At 41.6% G+C, this 22,487-nt stretch overlaps 1 protein-coding gene across 1 annotated transcript in view; it reads left to right on the top strand.

Annotated features, from left to right (window-relative positions):
- Window positions 1-22,487, top strand: part of eva1aa (eva-1 homolog A, regulator of programmed cell death a) — a 74,080-nt gene that overhangs the window by 8,351 nt on the left and 43,242 nt on the right. Inside the window, exons 2-4 of the mRNA XM_088324843.1 lie at window positions 15,828-16,048; window positions 17,364-17,487; window positions 20,553-20,705. Coding sequence (XP_088180969.1) covers window positions 15,828-16,048; window positions 17,364-17,487; window positions 20,553-20,705 — 498 coding nt within the window. The remainder of the gene's footprint in view (window positions 1-15,827; window positions 16,049-17,363; window positions 17,488-20,552; window positions 20,706-22,487) is intronic.

Raw genomic sequence — 22,487 nt, 5'->3', positions numbered from 1 at the left:
TCTTTGGCTTTTTCTCTCCCGGGATTTGTTCCCTTGCTTGTTTTCACAAAGCAGCTCCTATGCTAAGCTTGTTAATTCTCCTCAAAGCTCATTCTTTCAGCTCCCACCCACTCGCACCTTTTTACTTCCTCCATTTTCTTCACGGTGCATTCTTGGACCTTAAGGCCAGGCATGTCGTCTCGCTGGTTAGTCTGGCCACACATCTTGAGTCTTTAAGGGTTTTGTGGTGTTAACTGTTACCTCTGTACCCTTAAATCTGGATTTTTCTTTGGACTTTCATCAGGCTTTCGATTCACTTTCAGTGTGATGACCCAAGAAATCTGATCAATTAAAAAAGAGCATCTTCAACCTGGGCTTTGTCTAGTCTCAGGCGTCCTATGACTCCACCATCTAGTGCTTAAGTCTATTTTATTCTCAAGACTTCAATTGAACTTTCATCAACACAGCCCAAAAAATTATTGGCTGCTCCCAACCCGATCTGCAGGGCATTGCTGACTCGCGCTTTCACAGCTATCAAGGACTCCTATTACCCTGGCCAAAAACTTTTTGACCTCGTGACTCTTGGCAGACACTACAGGACTCACAACAAGGACTAACACGCTCAGAGACAATCTCTTTCCCAGGCCACCCTAAAGAAGCACACCAAACTGAAAGATAGATTTTACTGCTAAATTTCATTGCACTGTTCAATGATGTCCAGTCTAAAATAATGAATATTTCACACGGAGCTGAGCCACCTGCAGCACGAGAGGAGCTATATAAGGATGCTCTTCATGGACTTCAGGTTGACGTTCAACACCCTCATCCCGGAGATTCTGATGTAAAAACTTAACTGGGACTCTCCTCCTTCACCTGCCGCTGGATTGTGGACTTTCTTTCAAATGTATCCATTCTATCATTCTTATATTCTTATAAATCTTTCTTATAAATCTTTTTATTTCCGTTTGTCGATTGGAAGCTGCCCCTTCTTCATCTTAACAACAAGAAAAAAGTAGTCATAGCAAATGTCTAGCACTTATATATATTAATATCGCTTTGTAGCTAGCTAGCTAAATTGGTATACGCAACTCATACAAAGCATAGCACTGAATAATTAGAACTGATGAAGTACAAAACACATGTCAGGCAGGGTGAAGGCTTCATTCTTTGCTGCGGAACTCGGATGATCAATGTGTCCCTTTTTTTTAGTTGGATCAATACAGCTTGTGTCAGGACAATAAAGGCCACCCAAGTCACGTTAGCAGCATACCCAGGTCACAATGAAGAGAGAAGCACTTCTGTTGTCTGAGCTCATCCTCAGGGGGCAGAACATCTGCCGGGCAAAGAGATAGCCTCACAGTTGGATAGAGGACACTTCTTCCCCAGGGAGTATCCGAAAACCAAACTCGGGTCGTATCTGTGGCCTTTCGTGACCCCCTTTAGCGCGTGGCTCTCTTTATGACCCCTTGGGGTCAAAGGACGCTCTGCAAGAGGACACTTTTACTCTGTGCATGTCCGTTGTGAGGGTGCTTATTGTTGGAAGAGGGTGAAAGTCCGTAACGTGGGGGAAGGGTTGATCTGCGAGTTGTCCAAAAACGCAATCGGAAAGAAACAGAGCTTAAGTGCAAGAAAAGGTGTGATTCGTCATTTTAACGGTCGCTTTTATGACCGGTGGTGGATACCAGACAACTTTGACGCCGGTAGACACCAGACAGATGCATCGGTGTCTTTTTATTGTCGCTGAGTGGACGACAGATGGAGCCTTCATCAGCTCCGCTCATAGTCTTGAGGATGGACTGGATTCTAGCACTAGATGATGCAGTCATGTGACGCATGGGGGTGGACAAGGTTGAGGTAAAAATGCGGTTTTATTGTGAGAATTGTCTATTATCATTGAAACATAGTGTTCATTGTTGACAACTGGATTAGATGAGGCATACTCTGATAAACATCCCCTAAGAGAATTTTAGGGCAACGATGGCTCTGGGGACAAAACTGTAAACGAGCTTGTTAATCTTTGGTCGATAGCTTAAGAAATAACATTGTCTTTATTGACATTGATTACTTTGGTATCGCAAGCTGGCACTGTCCTTCCGGAAACAGAGCCAAAGCCCAGTCGTAAAAAGGAAACATTTTGAGCCTCAGTCAAGGACTGGCCTGGATCTCAGGGGTATTGCATCTGGCTCAAAGGACCAAATATTATGGTTTAAGAGATACTCTAAATAAGGAGAGAATACATGAAAGAATTTTGAGCTTGCAAGGAGAACAGTAAAGGAATCCTCAAGTTTTAAAATATATACATAAAACCTGTTTTCAAGTTCCTCACCTGAGCCCTCCCTTTCTAACAAAGTCTCCTAGGTTACAAAAAGCTTTAAAGGATGGGGAAGTCAAATAACACCAAAAAGATTGGCTAACAATGATGCAAACAGAGTGCAAGCGCTATGAAGAACAACACTGATCAAAACTAGTCAAAAAATTTTTACTTTGGTATTATAAGCAATTTTCTTTGCAAGAAAGGAGAATAAAAACAAATGTATCACTAATGTCGAATAAACATCAGCTGATTTCCTTGTCAGGCAGAGAGCAGCCGATGATTTTCTGGGCTGTGTTAATGACTCTCTGTGTGGTTTGTCTGCTGCCGTTCACATAGTATTATATCAGTGTGCCTTCCACTGTGGCTCTGTAGAAGAAAACTAAGAGCTTCTGTTCCATGGTTTTACCTCAGGACGCTCAGGAAATGGAGCCGCTATTGGGCCTTTCCTACCACAGTTCTGGTGTTTTCAGACCAGGAGATGTCATCAGAGATGTGCACACATACATGTCACAGATTGCCTTAAGGACGGGGGGCATTCCAATAACATGAAGTCGATTTCCATGTGATGAATGGAAATGCATTCAATTCCATTTCCCATGACAGCCACAAAGCCAGGCAACCCGAAAATATTTGGCTTGGTTCGTTCATTGCAATTGTGAGATTGCAAATCCCCAGACGTAAGCAAACGCCGTTCCAACACGTTTCCCCCTGTTTTTTTTTTTGTATTTGGTTTGTTCCCAAACAACCCAAGGGCCTTGGCTGGCTTGGTGTCATCAATATCCACTGATGATGGTCTCCTTAATTTGAATGGCGGCACGACCCAACCCCTTTCCACCCCCGACAGGAGCCAGAGCAGCTGCAGTAATCCAACCCAGAGACGCAAACACAAACACACTGATTGCCACATCCTTTCCTCCAGCTTAGAAGGCTTATCATTGGAACTCCATCATTTAGAGACAGACCTAAATAACAAACACTACCTTAAGTTCTATCCTGCCTCCAGGGTTTTAAGAGATGCTACCCAAGTCCTTTATCAGTCAATTAGCAAAACTGGAATTTAGATAGCAGACTTATTGCAGACTGGGTGTGGAATGCTCTTGCGTAACAAGGAACAGCTTCTGCCAAAGTTAAGTAAGGTCTTTAATCACAACAGTCTTAAAGTTCTCACAGGTTACAGTTGACGGATAGGAAAAGCTTTGTCTGGGGAACATTACAAGGAGTCACCAACACAGCCCAGAAAATTTTAAGCTGCACTAGTCTGCGGGACAACGCCGGGTTGCGCTTTCGAAGTAATCAATAACGACCTAAAGAATTTTATTCTATTCCTTTAGCTAGAAAATCCAGCTGTCGCTTGTAAAAGACTTGTGTTTTTGGTAACGTGGGGTAGTTCTCAGTGATATTATTGGATCTCAAATTAAGTCGGAAGTCCATCAGCTCAATCAACCAACCTTTTGGTTTAACTGGTAAACTGGGTGTGCTCGAGAGAACCTAAAACCTGTAGGACTCAGGCCCTCAAGGACCATTATCGGGGAAACCTACATTAAACCACAACAATATTTGTTCTGAATTATAAACACAGATAGAATAATTCACACTTTGTGATATACCGGGTGCATGCCAGACGATAAGAAAACCTTACAAAGGGTCATCAACCCAGCCCAGAAAATTATTGGCTGCGCTCTACCTCGTTTGGAGAACATTGCTATTCTATTCTATTTTTATTCTGTTTCTTTTTGGGATGGCATGGAGGTCTTTGTTTTGTTTTGATTGTGGTAAACAGGATCCGTGGTCCAAGAGCAAGACCATTACTGAAGTTAAATTCAGGGTTAAGCCCACTCAGCTGACACCCCCTACACTCAAGTATCCACACAACAGAATCAGAAAGAGATCCTATTCCTACTCTCAGTTCATTTGCCACCTAGTAAGTCTGTCAACACCTCTGGGTAGCCCCCCGTCACACTTTACTGGTTTGTCCTTGAGTTCTATGTGCCTCTATGCACCGTGACCTCAAGTGCACGTATGTCTTTGAGTCTTTTGTATATGTAATTCCTTTTCCTGGGTTTTAGTTGAGTCTTTTTTATGAGGTAGTTGTATTTGGTCTGCGTCTGCATTGAGAGAAACTTTTGGGCAGATTTTAAAGCAGATTAGGAACAACAAAAGTTTGGTACCCTGCCATGCTTTTAAATCATTGAGAGAGACCCTGACCCTGAACCCTGATGAGTTATTTTCCTGGATTTTAGTTTAGTCTTTTTCATGAGGTAATTTTGTTTGGTTGGCAGCTATTTTGAAAGAACTTTGGTCACATTTTTAAGCAGATTATAAAACAACAATAGCTTGGTAACCCATGCTTATAAATCATTGACGGAAACCCTGATCCTGACCAAGTTACCCCAAGCTAATGCATGCTTCCCTGGATGCGTGTAAACAATCTCAGATGGTTTTACGTGAAACTCACTGGAGCACTTGAAGGTACTTGCCATGAGCTAACCATTTAAGAAAAATCTGGACTTTCAGGTGCATGCAAAAAACAAAAACAGAAATTCAAAAGTGCCTTATAAACTGGGAAATTGCAATGAAACCCTATTACGAATGGTAACCGTTTACCCATTCCCAAGAGGATTAGAATTGTCCTCATTGAAATTGATACCAACGTTGTGAAACACTGTATGCAACGAGTTTAGACATGGCACTCTAGGGTAAAATACAGTAATACAGAGACTTTGTAGAGAAAACAGATAAATGACTATCAGTGTATGAATATACTGATAGTTTATGAACTGAAGCTTAAAGGTTTGTCTAAAGCCTTTTGGAATTCATGAAAGGAAATACACACTTGGTGGCGTAATCATTCACATAGTTGATTTTCTTCTCACGCCGAATGTGCTAATAGGTTATGAACTGAAGTTTAAAGGTTTGTTTGAAGCGTTTTGGAAACCATAAAAAAAATCCACATTTGGTGGCGTAGTCGTTCACATAGTTGACTTTCTTTACCCGTACCCAGTATGCTCATAGTTTATGAACTGAAACTTAAAATTTTGCTTAAACCGTTTTGAAAGTTATGAAAAAAGGCACAGGAAACACAGGAAACGGGGCCCGTACGACCCTAGTGGTTAAGGCATCCAACCAGTCAGAACCCTCACAGACAGAGGACCCAGACGCGTAATGTTTTCACACAAGCTTTATTTTATGGTAATGGGGCAGTCATGCGCATGGACACGAAGGCCAGGGATGCGGCGATTGCTGGGCGGAAGAAGTGAGACAGAGAAGTCAGAGGCCGGACAGAACAGATGGGATCGATACAGGACACACAGGTAGATACCGGACGGGACCGACGGGATCGATACCGGATACTGGGGCAAGATACCGGACAGGATGAGACAAGCGGGATCGATACCGGATACTGGAGGCTGGAGCAAGATACCGGACAGGATGAGACAGACGGGGTCGATACCGGATACTGGTGCAAGATACCGGACAGGACGAGACAGGCGGGATTGATATTGGATATTGGAGACTGGAGGAAGATACCGGGCAGGAGGAAACAGACGAGATCCATATCGGATACTGGAGACTGGAGCACGATACCGGACAGGCCGAGACAGGCGGGATTGATACCGGATACTGGAGCAAGATACCGGACAGAGTCAAAACACAAGTCATGCAAGTGCAGAGGTTCGCTGACGGACTGACAAGGAGTGAATGAGAGCATTGAGTTTAAATAGGAAGGAAGGCAAACAGCTGGCGCCAAACAGGCGGGCCCAAGTGAGGGCAATGGGCAACCGTGACACAACCAACTAACCAACTGACCAACAAACCAACCATTCACATAGTTTACTAATCTTCTTCGCTCACGCCCAAAATGCTAATTTAATTTAATAAAGATTAAAGGTTTTGTTTGTAAAGTTTTAGGAATCATGAAAAAATGAATATTTTGTTGCAAAGTTGTTCACAGTAATGACAAATTGCTGGGGTAGTCGTAAACATAGTCCATTTTCTTTACACACACCTAATGTGCTATTAGTTTCTGAACTGAAGTTTAAATCATAAAACAAATGCACACTTGGTGGCGTAGTCATTTACAGAGTTGACTAATTTTCCATACTCACACCATTTGGACGACGTTTTTTTTATTGGAACCTATTTTCACAATATATTTACATGTTTCTAATATTAATTTTTGAATGAGATTTTGCTCTTACAGTGAAAAATATTTTGTAAAATGCTGCATCAGAAGGTGAGCCTTATAATCCAGTGCGCCTTATTGTCAGGACCAGAACGGAGACAGGACCCACTTGCGTTGCGTTTCTCACAAGTCTTATTGGAAGAAAGAGAAAGGGTTGCGCCCAGGATCCGGGGATTGCCTGACGCGGGAAGCAAGTCGCTCTAAACGCAGAAGTGGATCTTCCGTGGCGAGCAATGGCGGTGTCGGGAACGGAAAAACGGGTCAGTAGCCGGGACAGGAGAGCAAAAACGTCGGGGTCGTACGCGAGTCGTAAGCCAGGAAAGGAGAGAAACCGTGGTCGGGGACAAAAGGAGGTCGAAAGCCGGGACGGTAGAGTAGACATGGTCAGGATCAAAAACGGGTTGAAGCCGGGGAACAGACAGGAGCAAAAAATAGGTGGGACTTAGGGTCGTAAAAGGCTTGCCTAGTGTTAACTGAGGTTCGTAGATGGACTGACAAAAGGGAACAGATAGGAGTGGGTTTAAATAGGGACAGGGAGCCAATCAGAGTCCGAGGCAGTTGGTGGTGATTCACATCGGTAATCATGACACTTATAAACTGTAAAACATGGTAATCCATCTCTGACCTGATCCCAGATTTGATACCTTTCTGCGAAAAGTCAGCTAATCCAAAATACAATCAGAAAAAGCAAAAGAATGCAATGAATTTTCGGAACCGGCGGTGTCTGACGAGCTTAATGTTTGGAGACTTAAGCGTGTCAGCACACCGTTCGCCTCGTTTATCACTGCTCTTTAAAAGGTAAGCCGAGCACGTATGATTTAAAGGCCGAGAGGAGGGGGTGGACTCGTTTTATCTTCATGTCCTGGGGGTTTTGTACAGCTTTTGCGGTCTGCGGGGAGAGCCAATTAGTATGGGCGCTAAAGCCGCCGATCCTGGCCTCACATTTTGTGGTTTCGCTCTGAAAAGACGCTTATCGTTTCGAAAACTCTTCGAAACTCATCTACCGTCATCGAGGCCGAAAGAAAGATTTTCATTTTCGACGAGGACAAAACACTCGATGCGCTCACCTCTTCGTCTCCAGCCTCCTCTTCATCATCTTCCTAATCACCACTTGAAGGGAATTCCTGTTACAGCTCAGCTTTTCTGAAACATTTGATGGTTTTGACAGCTATAATTTGCTTAAAATAACATAGATGAAACTGCCGAGCTGTAAATGCTAATGTAGCGAGATGAAAAGCGCTGTGGCCTTTGATTTCTGCGGGTTTGTAGAACTTTGTTTTGGCTGGGGTGCCGTTTGAGGTCTTGTTACAAATATATCATTATTATGATCGCTTGATCTATTTAGAGATGTATTTGTACAGAATGGATTGGGATTGAAATGGAGAACGGTATTCCCTCAATTTTCGTGTTTAAGAGTTTCAATAATGTAGTGATAAAAGACGATGAATGGGAAAAAACTTTGAAAGAGGTACACAAAATAACCAGCAGCCCGACATGAGGGGAGTTTGAATGGAAAGTAAAAATGCGATTCTTTCATACACCATCTATCCAGTGTTCCCTCTACGCTGCGCGCGTGCGCAATTGCGCACTGCTTGCACATTCTCAGCGCACAAGAAAATCTAGCCAGCGCACAAAAATGAGGGCTCAAAATTACTTATCAAGAAGCGACTTAAGTCAAAGTTACAGTGCATAAAGGTAAAAATACACGGGTTCCCCTGATGTGTCCTAAATGCAGTATTTGAAAGTCGAACGAAACTGAGTAAAGTTAGTAGAGTATGTCGAGAACCGGCTTCTTCGGCTCGGTTCACTAAAAAGGAACCGGCTCTTTCAGGTCCTAAACGGCTCTTCGGGTTGTTTTTGCTTCTTTAATCCCAACATGACCAAATATTAAGTAAAATTATGCACAAAATGACTTCAAGGAAGGGGGGAATAGAACAAAAAAGAAAAAAATACCAAAATGAAAAAGTAGTGAAAAGCTGAGAAAAAAAGAAACAAAAGGAAGAGAAAAAAAGAAGGAAAAATTTTACAAAAAAAGCCAGAAAAAAAGAAAAGAAAGAAATGTAGGAAAAAAGTAAATCGAGAACAAAAAGAAAAAAGTAACAGCTTGGAAAAAATAAACACAATGAGATTTTTTATTTTAAGAATTAAAAAAAGAGAAAAAAAAACACCGAAAAAAGAATAAAAAGTTTGTATAGCATTCAAAAAATGTCCAATTATATCAAGTGAATCTTGTTGCCAACATTGTACTCTCACAAAAAAATGGGATTAAGCACAGTTCTGTATCTTACAACAGACTAAATAAGCCCCCAAGAATGTTAATATTACGCGACAAAATATATCAAGAAATGGATATCTTGTGAAAGAATTGTCAGAACAAACAACATTTGTAGGCCGAACAACCTTTGCAATAGTACATGAGTCAATTCATTCAAAAGAGAAAAATAATTTTGTATTGCCGGAAACTCAGCAAAATGTAACTTGACAAGTTTTTGACATGTTTGATAATTAATTATCTTGCCACACTTGGGATTATGGTGGCTCACTGTTGTTTCAAGCGTTGCTCACCGACTTTGTGTGAACGCTCAGACCCGTGGAAAATTAGAGGGAACATTGCCTCTATCACTTCAAAATATGAAAATACCTCAAATCTATGTTGGCGTAACTGTGGGAGAGTCGGAGATTTTACGCATATTTTCTGGAATTGCCCTGTAATATTAAATTTCTGGAGAAGTATTCAGACAGAAATAAAATTAATTATTGGTTGGGAGTTGCGGTTGGACCCAGTGACCTACGTATTAGGATTTTTGCCAGAAGAATTATTGACTGGTCAACTGTCATGTCCTGCACGGTTGTCATGGCATCCAGCTAGCCCCGCCCCTTGACACCGACTGAGACGCATTGAACTGATTGCTTGTGGAGTACTTAAACGTTCCTTTTGGGACTGCCCGTTGCCAGACCATTGCTTTACGATGTTGAAGACCTGTTCATGCCTGTTTGATCCGTGTAATTCCTACTTTGTAATTTTGATTACCTTTGAACCTGTTTTGTTTTGTCTTTAGTCCGTTTGTGTGTTGGACCACTATTATTTCTCAATTAAAGTGAAAGATCGGCTACGCAAATGAGTTCCGACTTCCTGCTTCCCGGTCCGTTTCCTGACATCAACATAAATATATACTAAAGGTTATGCTTCTGGTAGAAAAGAAAATGATCACAGTGTCCTGGCTGAAACCACAACCTCCTGACATAAAACAATGGAGAGACAAATTAAAGCAAATATACATTATGGAAAAAATCCCTGCAAGACTTCAACTGAAACCAGATCAATTCGAGACAAGACAAGAGACAATTTTTACTTGGTGTCTAAACACTTCACTTTTTATTTTATTTATTTTATTACAATTTTTTGTTGTTGTTTCTTTTGTTATTTATGGGTATGTCAACTGTATGTATTTTTTATTTGTGTTGCTGTATGCTGGAGGAATCAAACTTTTGTCAAAGTGTGTGTGAGAAATAAAAAGTTATATACAAAAAAAAAGTTTCAATAACCACTCTCTAACCACCAGGGTTGGGTAGGGTTACTTTAACTGGATTACTTTCAATTACTCTTGGATTACTCAAATACCAAATATGCTAATAAAAGACAAAAGAAACTAAATATGAATAAAATGATGAATCACAACACGTGGTAAGCTTTCTCTCCTGGCTTTGATCTCTTCGATCTCCGGCAAAACTAACATAAAAAGCGACAGAAACAAAATGAAAAGAAATCCAAACAGCTTGCCGACATCCTTTTTGCCGTTCCATGTATTCCGTTACTCCCCAAGCCTGCACAAAATGTAGTCATTTTATTCATATTTAGTTTCTTTTGTGGCCTGTGATTGGCTAGCAACCAGTTCAGGGTGTCCCCTGCCCACTGCCCGATGATTGCTGGGATGGGCTCCAGCACCCCCGCGACCCTACTGAGGATAAGCGGTGCAGCTGATGAGATGGGAGATGAGTTTCTTTTGTCTTTTATTAGCATATTTGGTATTGGAGTAATCCAAAAGTAATTGAAAGTAATCCAGTTAAAGTAACCCTACCCAACCCTGCTAACCACTCACTATGATGGCATCGGATCATTTTTGCTGGTTTACTAACTAAAGTTCAAAGGTTTAAAACATTTTGGACAGCGTGGGAAGCATGGGGAGAAAATGAATGTACATTAGGTGGCGTAGTAACTCGCATAGTTGAGTGTCTTCACCTATAGCATTTCAAATTATGAACTGAAGCTTAAAGGTTTGCCTGAAGCGTTTTGGAAATCAGGAAAATAATACCCATTTGGTTCGATTTGTCTTTACTCACACCTAATGTGCTAAGAGGTTATGAACTGAAGTTTAAAGGTTTGTTCGAAATCTTTTGGAAATCATAAAAAAAATGCACATTTGGTAGCGTAATCATCCATATGGTTGACTTTCTTTACCTATGTCCAATATTCTTATAGTTTATGACAGGGGTGTCAAACTCATTTTAACTCAGGGGACCACACGTGAGAACAAACATTCTCTCGGAGGCCGGACTAGTAGATTAGTGAGAAAGAAAAAAAAGAGAAAGAAATAAGAGAAAGAGAGGGAGAAAAAAGTAGAAAGGGTGGGACAAAGAGAGAAAGGGAGAAAGAGAGAAAAAAGAGAGAGAGAGAGAGAGAGATAGATAGATAGATAGATAGATAGATAGATAGATAGATAGATAGATAGATAGATAGATAGATAGATAGATAGATAGATAGATAGATAGATAGATAGATAGATAGATAGATAGATAGATAGATAGATAGATAGATAGATAGATAGATGGATGGATGGATGGATGGATGGATGGATGGATGGATGGATGGATGGATGGATGGATGGATGGATGGATGGATGGATGGATGGATGGATGGATGGATGGATAGATAGATAGATAGATAGATAGATAGATAGATAGATAGATAGATAGATAGATAGATAGATAGATAGATAGATAGATAGATAGATAGATAGATAGATAGATAGATAGATAGATAGATAGATAGATAGCGTGAGAAACAAAAGAGGTAAGAGAAATAGTGAGAGGGGAAACAGTAAGAACAAAATTCAAAGAAAAATGGAGAGAGAGAAGGAGAGAAAAGAGGAGGAGAGAAAATAAAAGGAGAGAAAGAGAGGAGGGGAAAGCAAGAGAGAGAAAGAGAGAAAACAGAGAAAAGAGAGAGAAAAGGAAAAAAGAAAGAGAGAGAAAAAGAAGGTAAAAAGACACAGAAAGAGAAAAACAGAGACAGAGAGAGTGAAAGAGAGAGAGATAACAAGTGAGAGAAAAAGGGAGGAAGAGAGAGAGACAGAGAGGGCCGCCTGTTTGACAACCCTGCTTTAGGAACTGAAGCTCAAAGGTTTGGTGGAGTAGTCATTCACACAGTTGATTTTTTTTTTTTTCAACCCACACCCAGTACGCTAATAGTTTATGAACTTAGGCTTAAAGTTTTGTCCGTAGCTTTTTGGAAATCATAAAAAAAGCGCACGTTTGGTGGCATAGTTGTTCACAGAATTGACTAATGTTCTGTATTCAGGCCCGTCATTCTAATATTTAGCAATCACATCCCAAGAAATCTCTTACCAGTTAACCATTCACTGCCTTGTGCAGAAGAAAAAAAAATCAAAGAAAGGCCGAAGCCCTTCTTTAAGAATGTCACTCATTGTATTTATAATTTTGGTCTTAATACAAAAATACATATTTTTAAGAAGCAACATTGTCAGATGATAGGTAATTTTTCTCAATTATTTTTCTACAAATTTAGTAAAAAACTAAACTTTGGCTAAATAACTTCCCATGATGCCTCTTCCTCCAGTTTAGAATCCTGTGTGCTTTGTAGACTTTGCTCGTTAGTGTGATACATTCCTGTATTTTTGTACTGTAGTGATGTAACTCGTTTTATATCATGTATGTTTTGAATTTTCTCGTTATTAGTTCGTATGCTTTAATGTCATGAACGCAGCCTCAGTCAACTCATTCACGTTTGGACTGTACTTGAAACATGCAATTTCTTACATTTTCATGCTGCACTTACAAAAAACTGCGATGACAAAGCATAAAGTCACTCTCCAACCTCCCCCCTCTTTTTCTCCTTTGGTGCCCGGATGATGGTTTTTAACGGATCCATGAAATGGAAATTTTTAAGAACCCAGGGTACTAGTTAGCTTGTCAACATGGGTGTCCGCTATGTTCCAAAAATAGGTCACCAGTGAACTGTGGCTTTCTATAATTGAATTAAAACATAAACAGTTAATAAGTGTATCCTGTACTATTATATTAAAAAATATTATTATATTAAATTAAAAATCCCTGTGTGGAGTTTGCATGTTCTCCCCGTGCCTGCGTGGGTTTTCTCCAGGCACTCTCAAAACATGCATGTCAGGTTGATTGGCTGGTCCAAATTGTCCCTAGGTGTGAATGAGCGAATGAGTCTGTCTCTATGTGTCCTGCGACTGGCTGGCAACCAGTTCAGGGTGTCCCCTGCCCACTGCCCGAGGATGGCTGGGATGTGCTCCAGCACCCCCGCGACCCCACTGAGGATAAGCGGTGCAGATAATGGATGGATGGATTTATTTACCCAAATACCGTCCAATTTTTACTTTCCCGATTGAGTAAGTTCTGGTCCAATCACAATCCTCTTTTTTTGTGTCATGTTGACACAACACACTTAGACAATGCTAATCCCCATCATCAGTGGGGTCAAGATTTCAAGGTCGTCACATGACGCTTCGCCAAGGGATTAAAAGCTCCGAACTTTCGAAGATTTCTACCAATCCCGGACCTCTGAGTGTTCGTTGGGCCTTGATTGATTATTCTGATAGAGGAAAGATGAATATAGATGATGAAAAATACATATATAGAGAGGATTGTGACTGTGGTAGCCCCGCCCCCTCAGCCGTCACCATGGTTACGTTTCTACAGCCTAGTTTTGGAGTGCAGGAACCTCGTGGTCCTCCTGGATGCTGGCACGTGGCCAGAATCGGCCACCATAATTTGATTCCTGACGGCACACACACACTTTAAAAGCTAGCATGTAGTTTTCACTCAGCCTTGTAGTTTTTGTAAACGCTCAAGGATTACAAGTTGTAATTTTCTGCCCCGTAAGGATGTGGCGGATGAAACCAGCTAGGCTATTATCAGCCTGCGTTTAAAATGACCACAAAATATGCCATGCAAGTCTTTTCAGCCTAAAGCTAACAGTGAATGCTAATTTACGGTTTACCGATCCTTTAACCGCTAGGGTCGTCGGGGCACCACTTCCTGTGGTGTGTCTCGGGCGAGTACAGCCGGGCGGCACCCTTCCCTCTACAGGTCGGTTACTTGGGTAGGGTGTTTGCTCCCCCAACTGAAACAGATACTACTGTTTCCATGGTTAACAATAGCAGGAATAGCCTCCTGCTACTGCTAGCCTCCATACAGCAACTGTATCATGTGGTCCCTGTTGTTTTTCAGTGTAAAGCGTCATTCCGCTTTTCAGAGATGAGCTGGACCAGTTATATATATTTGATACCATCACTGTTCATTGACGGGCAGCGGTGTGGGACAATACTGATACATCCGAAATCACTAAGGAAAAACTATTTGTTCCAGAATTTTGTGTCATGAACAAGAACAGGATCAGGACCCAAACGCGTGACGTTACTCACACAAGGCCTTTATTTTAAGGGAAATGGGGAGTCGTGCACGTTAGGCAGCAAACTGGCGTGAAATGATAGGAAGCCAGAGGCCGACGAGATCGATACCAATTGCCCGAGTTGATATCGGACCGATGGGGTCGATAATGGATAGGTCGGGACGGACAGGATTGATAATGAAACAGGATATCGAAAATAAACAGGCCAAATTAGACGGGAACGAAAACTGGAGAGAATAATAAACAGGACAAAAATAGACAGGAACGAAACTGGAAACCAATATTAAACAGGACAAAAATAAACGGGAACAATACCGGATAGGGAATACCAACAGGAAACAGGACCGAATCAAAACCCACGTTTTGCTGGGCAGAGGTTCGTTGATGGACTGACAAAGGAAAAATGAGAGCACTGAGTTTAAAAAGACGGAAAGCCAATCTGTCAATGAGCTGCAGCTGGCGCCACACGGACAGGGCCATTTGGGCGCCATGGTAACCGTGACATTTTGAGTATTATTGTACAATACTCAGAGCATCAAATTAGTAGTGATGTGACATATTAAAGGCTCATAGACTTTGAGTTTAACATATTTTCGGATCTATATTGAAATGATTCATGGTTCCTAATGAACAAATAACTAGTAAGACTTATAGATGTAGGTTAAATATACTGTATATACTGCTACATATTATAAGCAACACTGAATTGACTGCAAGTGGAAAAAGCACGAAGAAAATGCTGAAAGAATTGTTTATGTTGTTTATTTGGTCAATAAATTAATCTTGTTTACACAAATTATCTTTTGTTTTTATTTTACAAAGGCTTTCTTGCTGTAAGTAAACAGGGACTGTGTGTCCTGATTACTGATGTGAATCACCTGTGCCCGCTCCTTTGGCGCCAACTGCCTCGGACTCTGATTGGCTCCCTGTCCCTATAAACCCACTCCCATCTGTCTCCTTTTGTCAGTCCGTCTGTGAACCTCTGTTAACCCTAGGCAAGCCTTTTTTCGACCCTGACTCCTACCTGTTTTTGCTCCTGTCCCCTGGCTTCGACCTGTTTTTGATCCTGACCACGTCTACTCTCTCGTCCCGGCTTTTGACCTCTTTTCGTCCCGACCACATCTACTCTCCTTTCCTGGCTTAGGACTCACTTCCGACCCCGACCACGTTTTTCCTCTCCTACTGACCTGTTTTTCCATTCCCGACACCGCCATCGCTCGCCACGGAAGATCCACTTCCGCGTTCAGAGCGACCTGCTTCCCGCGTCCAGCACTCACCGGATCGTGAGCCTTACTTTTTCTCTTTCTTCCAATAAAACTTGTGAGAAACGCAACGCAAGTGGGTCCTGTTTCCGATCTGGTCTTGGCACCGTGTTGTTTATGTAATATCTATTTATGCTTAATAAGGGGAATTCCAATCATTAATAAAGAGAGCAATAGGCTGAAGGGGACAGGTATAAAAATGGTTCTATTAAAAAGTAAAGGTTAACAAATAGCATGAACTACACCAGTTATATGCATTTGATACCATCACTGTTCATAAAATATTCCAGGAAAACTATCCAAGATAGTCCGAGCTTTAACAGTTTTCTGCGGGAAACATTGGACGATAGCAAAACAGCAATACATGGTTAGCATCTGGCTAACATCATGCTAACGTTCAACGTATTTCCACAGGTTATTTATCCAAAGTGTTGAAAAACTACACAGAAGAGGCCTGCGACGGGCAACTCCTGACGGTGCGCTGCCCACCGCGCACCACCATCACCGTCCAATCGGCTTTTTACGGGAGGACAGGCCCCGCCCACTTCCAGAAGTGCCCTCAAAGCTACCAGGCCCTACTCGGCTATTATGACACCAGGGGGGACGAGAGCTGCTCCGTATCCACTGCGCTACAGGTTTATTAATTACTTCATTTATTACACACTTATTTTTACCTGAAAAAGAACTCACGCGAGGTTTTACATTACCGTATTAGAGAAATATCGCTTAAACCACAATCGCAAAACATTGGATGCAATGGGAATCGAGCCCGGGTTGCGGGTATAAGATGTAGACCACTAGTGATAAAGATCAGTGGTCAGCAACCAACGAGCTGGTACCAGGCCATGGGTTGAAAAAGAAAAATACCCTGAGGAATACATATATAAAGTACAAGTTAAATCAAATTTTGGGGTTTGAACAATTTTTATTGACACTTTTAACAGCAATTAAACACATTCACAATTTCATTATGCTGAGCGAATCCTAACCGCTAGCCTACTAGTATTGTAGACGCCAAAGGAGAAGGCATCGCATTTTAGGCCATCGTCTTATTATTTTTGCTCACATTGCCACACTGTTCAATGTTGTAATGGAGAATTATGGGTAAGAGTTCAGTAAAAACAACGTTGCACAACGTGGTACCGTTTGCTTATTGTATGTAACAGGAAGCAAACCCAGAAGGCATCAGTAAGAGCGAACAATCGGGCTACTAGGATAATAGATAAAAGAGGAAACAGCATTGTATTTTATCTCATTATTAAACAATTTTTACTCATTCTGCCACACTTTACATCGTAATGGAGCATTATGGGAAATAGTTAGGCCAAAACAACATTTCTCATTTTCGCCTGTTTTCTTTTCTCATTCTTCTAAATTGTGTCATGATTTTTCTCAAAATATTTTTATTATTCAAATTTGCGGAGCTGCAGAAAATTCTGTATTTTTCTGATTTTCCAATTGAATTTTTTCCAACTTTTTGTTCTGATTCAACACAATGTTTTTCTCAATTTATATATATGTATTTATATATATTTTGTGGAGCTGAAAAAAACCCAAGAAATTTGATGTAACTATTTCTTTATTTTGCAAATATTTTTTTCTGAAATGATTCTGACCAAAATCACTATGTACTGTATGTTTTATATTAGTTCTTTTATATATTTTTGACATTATTTTAGCAGTTCTTTGCAGTAAATCGAAGACCAAGGGTATGAGTTCCTCGAAAAACTGTCAACACGACTAGCTAACAGGACTGTCACTCGTTGGACTAAATGAGGCTGAAAACTGAGACGGAGCGAGATAAATAAGAAAAAGCGGAACCTTCCGGATTCCTTTCCCCCCCTCCCGCTGTGTCCTGATGGTTTTCACAATCCCGTTTGAAGTGGTTTTAGGTTTGTCCGCTACTCATTGTTAACCTAGTGAAAAGCGTGTTTTGCCTCCTCCCTTTAGAAAATGCTGGACGAGTGCCAGGACAGAAGGAGCTGTCAAGTTCTTGTCAACAGCCGCGTGTTTGGGATGGACCAATGTCCTGGGAGCAGCAAATACCTCAGCGTACGCTACAAGTGCAGACCCAGTAAGTGGCTTCTTGTTTGGAATAGTGAGAAAACTATGGCCACTGGGCCACATACTGCCAAGACCAGAACGGAGAGAGGACCCACTTGCGTACGTTTCTCTCAGTTTTATTGGGAAGAAGGGAAAGGATTGCACACACGATCCGGTGATCGCTGGTCGCAGGTCGCTCCGAACGCGGAAGTGGCACTTTCGTGGCGAGCGATGGCGGTGTCGGGAGCGGAAAAAAAGGATCAGTAGCTGGGACAGGAGAGCAAAAACGTGGTCGAGATCAGCAATGAGTCGAAAGCCAGGGGAGGAGAGTGGACGTGGTCAAGATCAGAAAACGTCTCGAAGTCGGAAGCAAAAACAGGAGTGAGTCAGGGTCGAAAAGCTTGCCTAGAGTAAACTGAGGTTCGCAGACGGACTGACAACAGGTGACAGAAAGGAGTGGGTTTAAATAGTGACCAGGAGCCAATCAGAGTCCGAGACAGTTGGCGCAAAATGGTGCTTTGCATCAGTAATCATGACACATACGGCCTCTTAGTCCTTTTATCCATTGAATGAAAATTCAAAAAAAAAATTAAGCATACTGGTATCCCTTGCTACTTCGCTCTTCATACTTAGTGGCCTCAGTGCATTACGGGTTAAAAATTATTCCACAATCAAGTCTGTGTTTGCACCAAAAACTGAACTGCACCGTGCTGTCGCGATACATTATCCCCAATCCCGTAATGTTGCAAACAAAGAGCATCAGACGGTATTTTTTGTCGGGCCTGGCGGTTCTTTTTTTGTCGCGCTTTCCCCCTAAAAGTGAATTGCACTCCTGCGGCCGCGATCCATTATCCTCAGTTTTTATCAGCAAAGACTCGCAAAGCACACGTTTGTCCGGCCTGGCGGCTCTTTTAGCTATTATATCCGCCTAAATTGAGATGCTGTCATGTGGCCGCGATCCATTATCCCAGATCCGATATTGAGGCAAGCAGGGACCAGCAGAGCACACTTTTGTCAGTGTGGCAACTCTTTTTTTCCAGTACTGTCCACCAAATAGTGAACTGCACTCTTGCAGCCGCGATCCATTATCCCTGATTGGCCATCCTCAAATGAAATGCACAGTTGTGTCCACAATTCATTATCCCCAGTCAACTAGGGGTAGGCAGAACACATCTTTTTTTATATTTGGGTCACTCAAGTGTGCCGTTGTGGCCCTCCTAAAATGAACTGTACTGTTTTGGCCGAGATCTATTGTCCTCAGTTTATATCAGCAAAGACTCGCAGGGCACACGTTTGTCGGGCCTGGCGGCTCTTTTTAGCTATTATTACCGCCTAAAATGAGATGCTGTCATGTGGCCGCGATCCATTTTCCCAGATCCCATATTTAGGCGAGCAGGGACCAGCAGAGCACACTTTTGTCAGTGTGGCGGCTCTTTTTTTCCAGTGCTGTCCACCAAATAGTGAACTGCACTCGTGCAGCCGCGATACATTATCCCTGATTGCAAATTTTGGTGTGCGGGGACCGGGAGAAGGCACTTTTTGGGGGTGTGGACCGCTCTGGCCAGCCTCGAATGAAATGCACAGTTGTGTCCACGATTCATTATCCCCAGTCAACTAAGGGTAGGCAGAACACATCTTATTTTCTATTTGGGTCACTCAAGTGTGCCGTTGTGGCCCGCCTAAAATGAACTGTACTATTTTGGCCGAGATCCATTGTCCTCAGTTTATTTCAGCAAAGACTCGCAGAGCACCCATTTGTCGGGCCTGGTGGCTCTTTTTAGCCATTATTTCCGCCTAAAATGAGATGCTGTCATGTGGCAGCGATACATTTTCCCAGATCTCATATTGAGGCGAACAGGGACCAGCAGAGCACACTTTTGTCAATGTGGTGGCTCTTATTTTCCAGTGCTGGTCACCAAATAGTGAACTGCAATCGTGCAGCCGCGATCCATTATCCCTGATTGCAAATTTCGGTGAGCGGGGACCAGGAGAGGGCATTTTTTGGGGGGAGCAGACCATCCTGGCCAGCCTCAAATGAAATGCACGGTTGTGTCCACAATTCATTATCCCCAGTCAACTAGGGGTAGGCAGAACACGTCTTTTTTTCTATTTGGGTCACTCAAGAGTGCCGTTGTGGCCTGCCTAAAATGAAATGCACTGTTTTGGCCAAGATCCATTATGCCTGGTTGTCTATTGCTGAGAGCGAGGCCCCTCAAGGCCAACATTCAAATAGCTATCTCTTTTTTTCTTTTGAGGTATTTATTTGATTTTTTTAAGATATTTATAAAATGCAAACAAAAACACTTTTCCATTTTGAGTTTTCCAATGCATATAATCAAATTTTATGCTTAAAAAACACTCAGTGGGCCAATAGGCCTATAGCACTGGGGTGAATTCTATAGCAACGAGATCAGTGCCTCTGAAAGAAAATGCCTCAATGGAAGCACAAGAGAAAGAGTATGCATTCGGGTGGCGATGTTTTAAAAAACAAACAAAACTTGGTTGCCCACTTAGCCTATAAAGCACGATAGTGGAAACCCTACAGCTCCAAATAAGGTGTTTAAGAGGAAGCAGAGGAGAAAGAAAACATCTATCAGGGTGGAGTTGTTTACATGAATAACAATAATTGGCGGGCCACTCGGCCTATAAAGCGCTGGGGTGGAAACCCTACAGCTCCACAGTGCCTCTGACAAAAGACGCTTAAGAGCAAGTGGAGTAGAATGATTCCATCCATCAACTAAGGTTGCAATGTCCAAGGATGAACCACCTGAAAATGGGCAGCTTTGATTTTTTTTTCTTTTTTTTTCTTTTTACCTCCGGCCGAGCTGCTCCGGTGGTCACGGGTCACTGTGACTGGATGTGAGCGAGGAATGCCGCGACGTGGCTCTACTTGTCCGTTCCGCCATTTTGATTCTTTCTAACTTATTTTCATATCTGAGGCTAGAAAATATAACCTGGAGCAAAAGTTTTTTCATGCTAAATTTCCATACCATTTTTTTCTAGTACCTCCATGCTATGCAGCCTGTACGTCCTCCACGATTCACAGTCCACTTGTATTATGTTTTTAAGCTTGGTGTCAATTATTTTCTCCCGTAGATGAATACAAGAGCAAAGTGGTGTGTGAAGAGGAGAGGATGAGGCTAAGCTGCAAACGAGGGATGCAGATCGCCGTCTACTCGGCCATGTTTGGTCGCACCCAGCAGGGCACCCTCGAGTGCCCCCTGCACCACAGGAGAGCCCCCTCCATGGGTAAGCAACTGCAGACCGGTTATGATTCTTACTATTATTTTGAGCACACTTTTTTAAAGAGGATTCAGGCATCTGGTGCTTTTTCCGACAGTTTCATTCTCTAGCCACTTATGTTAGACAGAATGTGGTTCGCCACTAACTGCTATTGTTCTTGTTAGCTGCTCTGTGTGAATAAAGCTTGCTCATCCTTGAGTTGGTTATCTTCAGTTTTTCCCCCCACTGTTTCCTTCTCTAGCCATTCGGTTGGTCTCTTTCCTGCATGCCCTGGCTCACCACTCATTGTTATTGTTAGTATCATCCTTCAGTGTTAATTTTCTTCCACAGTTCCAGGACTCAGGGTGTTTGAAAAAGAAATCTGGTTTGCTCTTGCAATCTTTTACTGGCATGCTAAGTAACTTCTGCTAGCCTCTAAAGCAGGGGTCGATAACTGAGAGATACATTTTGTTATTAATTGGCGCGAAGGACCACCAGTTTGAATTTCTAAGATAATAATTTATCTTGTAATTACTATGTTACTATTATGTTACTATCAGGTTGTAACTGTTAGAAGTAGAGTTAAAATAGGCCCATTCATCCACAAAAAACTCATGCCAGTTAGAATTTTTTTTCCTAGAAAATCGCAATGATGCATTGCTGGTGAGCTATTTTCAGAACCTGTCCCCAGGCTACTCGGGTCTTTTTAGGGGGCTATCTAAAGTTTGCCACTTTAGACCAACTCCAGCTACTGGCTCTTTTCAGCTGCTCCATGTGTTATCCAGACTCCAAACGACTTAATGCCCATTTCTCCCACAAAATATAAATAATATTTGGCATAAGAAAGATAGATAAAAAGAAAGAAAGAGATAAAAAGAGGTATCTAAAAAGAAACAAACATTTTTTTAAAAAGCTCTAAATTAGTTAAATGATATGACAAGGCAGAAATTTACATTCCACACAGCTGACGCGGGACAATCTGTGCATAAGACTACTATTAATCAAATTCTGGATAAATCTGCCCTTAATGGAAGAGTGGAAAGAAGAAAGTAATCTCTGACAGTATACCATAAAAATGCCCATTGGCATTTGCAAGAAGCCACATGCTAAACACAGATAACATGTGGAAGAAGGTGCTCTGGTCAGGTGAGACCGATAGTTTTGCAAGGCATGAGATACACAGAGAGAAAAAGAAAGAGAGATACTGTAGATAGATAGATAGATAGATAGATAGATAGATAGATAGATAGATAGATAGATAGATAGAAAAATACGTAGATAAAAAGAGATAGATAAAAAAGGAGAGAGATAGAAAGATAGATAAAAAAAGAGAGACATAGAAAGATAGATATAGAGAGAGAGCGAGATAGAAAGATAGATATAGAGAGAGAGCGAGATAGAAAGATAGATATAGAGATAGAAAGATAGATAGATAGATAGATAGATAGATAGATAGATAGATAGATAGATAGATAGATAGATAGATAGATAGATAGATAGATAGATAGATAGATAGATAGATAGATAGATAGATAGATACGTAGTTAAAAAGAGAGATAGATAGATAGGTAGATGGATGGATACGTAGATAAAAAGAGAGATGGATAAAAAAAGGGAGAGAGAGAGAGATAGATAGATAGATAGATAGATAGAGATAGGTAGATAGAGAGAGTGAGATAGATAGATAGATAGATAGATAGATAGATAGATAGATAGATAGATAGATAGATAGATAGATAGATAGATAGATAGATAGATAGATAGATAGATAGATAGACGGATAGATAGATAGGTAGAGAGAGAGAGAGA

The sequence above is a fragment of the Urocampus carinirostris genome, chromosome 20 (assembly GCF_059441175.1).
Source record: "Urocampus carinirostris isolate Australia breed hairy pipefish chromosome 20, RoL_Ucar_1.0, whole genome shotgun sequence".
Classification (NCBI taxonomy): domain Eukaryota; kingdom Metazoa; phylum Chordata; class Actinopteri; order Syngnathiformes; family Syngnathidae; genus Urocampus; species Urocampus carinirostris.
This window is presented reverse-complemented; position numbering and strand designations above follow the sequence as displayed.